The sequence below is a fragment of the Merops nubicus genome, unplaced genomic scaffold (assembly GCF_000691845.1).
Source record: "Merops nubicus isolate BGI_N331 unplaced genomic scaffold, ASM69184v1 scaffold18791, whole genome shotgun sequence".
Taxonomy (NCBI): Eukaryota; Metazoa; Chordata; class Aves; order Coraciiformes; family Meropidae; genus Merops; species Merops nubicus.
This window is the reverse complement of record NW_008586460.1, coordinates 731-5,888: the sequence shown is the minus strand read 5'-3', so window position 1 is coordinate 5,888 and position 5,158 is coordinate 731. Positions and strand designations below refer to the sequence as shown.

Genomic DNA, 5,158 nt, shown 5'->3' with positions numbered 1-5,158 from the left:
CTCTGGGTGACCCTGCTTTAGCAGGGATGTTAGACTGGATGACCTCCAGAGGTCCTTTCCAACTCTTGCCATGCTGGGATTCGGTGATTCTGTGACCCCCTCCCTTTTCTCCACCTCTCTTTTGACCCTCAGGCCTCAAACTGATTACATTTTAGAAGGAGCCTCGCAGTGGCAGAGGAGATGGGTAACAACCGTCCCTGATTGGCTGGGCATACTTCTAGTGTAGCCTGGGAATTACACCCCTTCTAATCACAAGGTCAAGGATCCAATCCTGACTGTCCAACCAGGGACTTGCTGGCTGTTCCCTCACCCAGGGAGGGTGGCCAGCAGCAGGCTCTGCCCCGTCTCTGCCCCCTGTCACAGGGGCATGCAAGTTGGTGCCCCCTGAGCTCTCTGCAGGACGCACCTTCATGTCTGCTGCCTGGAGCAGCTGAAGGCCACATCTGTGGTTGCCGATGATGTCGTTCTCTGTGATGACGCCCTCTCCCTTGGAGATGATGCCATGGCTGCTGTTCTCATAGATGCCGTTGCCACAGAGCTCCACCTGGCACTCAGCTTCCACCAGCACTCCTCCCCGGCTGTTGCAGGAGATGCTGTTGTTGGCAATGTGCGTCAGCCGGCTGCTCTGCAGCACCACCACCCCTCCGTTCTGGTTGGCATGAATTACATTGGCAACGATGCTGAGTGCTTCATCGCTCTTGATGTGTAACCCAGCGGCTGCCAACCAAAAAGAAGAGCTGCCAGTTAAGAGCTTGCAGCCCCAGTCATGATGATCACAAATGTATTTGTTTTTAAAAGCTACTCAGGCTCTTCTGTCACTGTACAGCCTTCTGACTGGGAGCTTAAGGCCAAAACGCCACACACTCAGGTCTCAGCCCACCATTTCTCCAGGGCACTACTGGCCTGGTGGCAGCTGAGGAAGACTTTGGCAGACCCCAGTGCTGGTGGACCAGGAGAACACACTGGTCTGCATGGAGCGCTTATCCTGGAGCCTGGGAAAAACCCTGGACCCCAGCCTCACCTCCGTTGTGGCTGATGCTGTTGGACTCCACCAGTGCTACGCTGATGGGATGCCGGGCAGCCAGGTGCTCCTCCTCGCTGTCGGGGTCATTCTCCCCGCCGGCACTTTCCCTGTCGTCCTGGAAGGTCTCGCTGCCCGCCTGCCCAGGGTGGTGGTCACCAGTGTCATCCCTGTGGCAGAACACTGCCACTCCATAGATGCTGTTCTCACTGATCTCATTGTTGATGAGGTGTGGGAGGCTGGAGGACGTCATCCACACACCGCAGCCCTTGTTGCCTGCAATGTAGAGGGGGCAGCATAGCCCAGTGAGTCAGCAGAGCTTGGAGACCCCCAGCCCTGCCCCAAAGAGGCTTATGGTCCATGTGTGGTGCAGGTGGGATGGAGGTGAGCCTCCTCTTTGAGCACACATGAAGACTGACTCTTCATGTCAGGGACTCACAGAGATCCTTTGGCCCTGACTCGGTCCCACTGGGCCAGCTCGAGTCCAGGAGCTCAGTGCCTTTCTTTCTTTACCTCTGCCTTCTCCTGGCACTGTTCATGTTCATGGACGAGCTCAAGTCCCCTGCTTTAAGTCATGCAAACAGGACGTAAACCCCCACTGATCTGTGGCTCTGCAGGACGGCCAGACACAGCCCTGTCCACCAGCTCCATGCACAGGTGGCTTCACCACGGATGGGCAGCCGCAGTGCTCAAAGGCCACGTACCCTGGTCTATCCTCCAGGCAAGGGAGCCTCTGGAGCCAAGGAGCAGGCAGCTCAGGGAGCACCAACCTGGGTTTCCCAGAGGCTTGTCCTTTGGAATCCAGGTGTATTCACAGAATGGCTTAGGTTGGAAAAGACCTTTAGGATCATTGAGTCTAACCATTAACCCAGCCCTGCCAGGTCCCCACTGACCCATGTCCCTCACCCCACATCTCCATGGCTTGGAAACCCCTCCAGGGGTGGGGTCTTGACCACTGCCCTGGGCAGCCTGGGCCACGCCTTGATAACCCTTTTGGGGAAGAAATTGTCCCTCATGTCCAACCTAAACCTCCCCTAGTGCAACCTGAGGCCATTTACTCTTGTCCTATTCCTTGTTCCTTGGGAGAAGAGTCAAACATGCACCTGGCTCCAATCTCTTCTCAAGGAGTTGTGGAGATCCAGGTCTCCCCCGAGTCTCCTTTTCTCCAGACTGAACAACCCCAGGTCCCTCAGCTTCTCCTCACAAGACCTGGGCTCTAGACCCTTCCCCAGCTTTGTTGCCCTTCTCTGGACATGCTCCAGCCCCTCAAAGTCCTTCTTAGAGGAAGGGACCCAAAACTAAACTCAGGATTTGGGAGGCCTCCCCAGTGCCAAGACCAAGGGGACAATGTCTGCCCTAGTCCTGCTGGCCAGCCTAGTACTGCTCCAAGCCAGGATGCTGGTAGCTGCCTTGGCCACCTGGGCACAATGCTACCTCATATTCAGCCAGCTGTCAACCAGTAACCCCTGGTCCTTTTACTATTCTCCAGTGTCTAATGCATGCTGACATACAGCTTTGCTACCCCCAGGGTGGCTGGGTACTACAACCACCCTCCTTCTGCCCCAGCCAATGCTATTCCAGAAACCTCTGGGAACTCCCTGCCTGTGAACCTTACCCTCACTGCTGGTGCCGTTCCTGGCCAAGCCTCCTGGGCACCCACCACAGCCACCTCCTGGATACCCACCACAGCTCCCTCCTTGGCACCCACCACAGTGCCAGAGCGCACCGGAGGTAGAAGGCAGCCCAGCAAGCCCAAGATGATGGGTTGATGGGGAGAAGGCTAGAGCCGTTCTCTGCTCATGCTTGCTTCCTTACCATAAATGGCATTTCCCTCGATGAGGCCCTTCCCGTGCTCACCCACCACCACACCGTCCGAGTAGCCACAGGAGATGAGGTTGTTCCTGAGGGTGGGGTCACCCCCATGGCGGATGTCCACCCCACCCCACTGGTTCTCGCAGATGACGTTCCCTAGAGCCATGCAGGGAGGACAAGGTGACCACACTGGCCTCCTACCCACAGAAAAGGAAAGAGACCTTGGAAAGTTGAGACCTGGCCCCACTGAAAAGCCCCCATTGCCTGCAGTGGGGCTCTAGCCTCAGAAGCTTTCCTATTCCCACACACCCTAGCAGTGCTCTCCAGCACAGGACACTGGTCATTAGCACTTCCAGTAACCACCACCTCCCTGTCTCCTGAGGTGCAGGGCAGAGTGGAAGAGCTCTCAGAGGTGCCACAACAGCCCAAAAATGTCATTGATGGCTTTATCTCATAAACTGGATGACACAGGAGGGAAAAAGGCAGATTCCACGTGGCAGATTGCTCTGGAGCACAGTTCCACATCCCAGCTGGGCCACAGAAAAAGGAAACAATAATTTGAAGAACACAGTAAAGAAAGACATGCTCCCTCCATGAATGGCAGAAATGCCAACTACAAAATGCAACCATGGGCTTACTGCAGCTAAAGTCACCCAAAAACCACAAGACAAATTTTGCAATCAAACAAAAAGACAGAAGCTTAAAGACAAAACCAAACTCTGTATAATCCACAACGTGGGTTTCCATCTCCATACCTGTGATTTGGCCTCTCCCATTCTCATTCACTGCTATGCCAGCAGCCAGTCCCTGGAAAATATGGTTCCCACTGAGGGAGAAGAGAAGGAAGTTACCAGCAGCAGTGCTGCCTCCTCGTGGTTTGCAGTGGTGCCGGTGCAGCTGGCCTCTGCAGAGGCACCAGTCTCCCCGTTGCCTGTGCCCAGCAGCAAGAGCTGGGCATGCAGCAGCTGCACAGCACCATCCAGCAAGAGGGAGGCACAGTGGGGAAGGAACATGCAAAGCAAAGCTGGGCTACAGACAGCCAAGCTGCTCTCAAGGAGGTGAAAGTACAGAAGAGGGATGCAAAGAGAAACAAGTCAGTGAGAGCACTCAAAGAGCACGAGGTGCTCATGAATATCCAAATGTTCCCCACCTCAGACCAGATGTCCATCTGGCTAGGCCAATGAGGCTGACACCAGATTGGTCCAAAATGTTGATCTCAACCTCCTCTGGATATCTTCCAATTTTGCAGAACCTCAACCTAAACAAGTCTTTAGAGGTTGGCAGCTACCCAGTTTTGAGAGCTAGGAGGACTACAAGTTCATGTGAATGCTTGTGGAAAGGTCTGTGGCAGCTTCTGTGTACAGGTGTTTTATGGAATACTCTTAGCTAGTGAAAGAAGGCAGAGGTGGAGCTGGAAGGATTCTGCTGAAGAACTGTTAGGCACAGTAGCTGCTCTGGTGTTCAGGGGTCACACACAGCTGCAGCTGTAGGGAATGTACAGACAGGGAGAACCAAACACTGTCTCCCTCCACCCTGATGGCTACCTGCACCCAGGGCTCCCCTCACCCCTGTGATGGTCCCTGGCTCTCCTAGCACTAGGCAGCAGCACAGCCCATGAGGAGACAGGCCAGTTGCCACAGACTCCCTGCCCCTGTGGGCATCATGGAGCAGGGGATTCTGAGCTGCAGACCCCTGTGTCCCCATGCAAAACTGCTGCAGATGCATGGAGCCCACCAAGGTGGACACCACAGAGGAGTCTGTTAGGCCTTTAGCCCATTTCCCCCCCATCCTTCCCACTATGGGAAGGAGGTGAAATGCCTTAGCAGCCATGGGACTACTGCTGCAAGAGAAGGCCTGAAGGCAATAGGCAGATGGTGGTGGGACACATTAAACATGGTGACAGGAGCAGAGGCAGAGCCATGCTGGGAACAACAGCCTGGAGAGTACATTTGGGCCGTAGTGTGCCCGAGTCCCTGTCACCCAGTGTCCTCTGGGCTCCCACCTATTGCCTATCAGGAGGAATAGAGCCCTGGAGCCCCAGGCCCACCACCAGCTCCTCCTCCACAACATGACCCTGAATCTCCAGCTTGATGCTGAGATTCAGAGCAGGAGAGAAGTCATATCAGTCACACACACAAAAAAAAAAAGTAGTAACTGACTGCAGTGCCTGGCATGGACTCTGCACTGGCATCCACCCAGAAGCACTCACCAGAGACAGCTTTGCTCCCCAGGGCTGTGAAGAGAGTGGAGGGGCTTCTACAGCAGTAAAAAAGCCAGGGTGGGAAACCAGCACCTGTGACATGCCATCACCAATGGCAGGCGATT

The 5,158-nt window shown here is 55.0% G+C and overlaps 1 protein-coding gene across 1 annotated transcript in view; it reads right to left on the bottom strand.

Annotated features, from left to right (window-relative positions):
- Positions 1-406: 406 nt before the first annotated feature.
- The window catches only part of LOC103780964 (F-box only protein 10-like), a gene marked incomplete at both ends in the record, with an annotated part of 4,955 nt that continues 203 nt past the window's right edge, over positions 407-5,158 (bottom strand). Inside the window, 5 exons of the mRNA XM_008948669.1 lie at positions 407-717; positions 1,022-1,297; positions 2,837-2,989; positions 3,589-3,659; positions 4,843-4,926. Coding sequence (XP_008946917.1) covers positions 407-717; positions 1,022-1,297; positions 2,837-2,989; positions 3,589-3,659; positions 4,843-4,926 — 895 coding nt within the window. The remainder of the gene's footprint in view (positions 718-1,021; positions 1,298-2,836; positions 2,990-3,588; positions 3,660-4,842; positions 4,927-5,158) is intronic.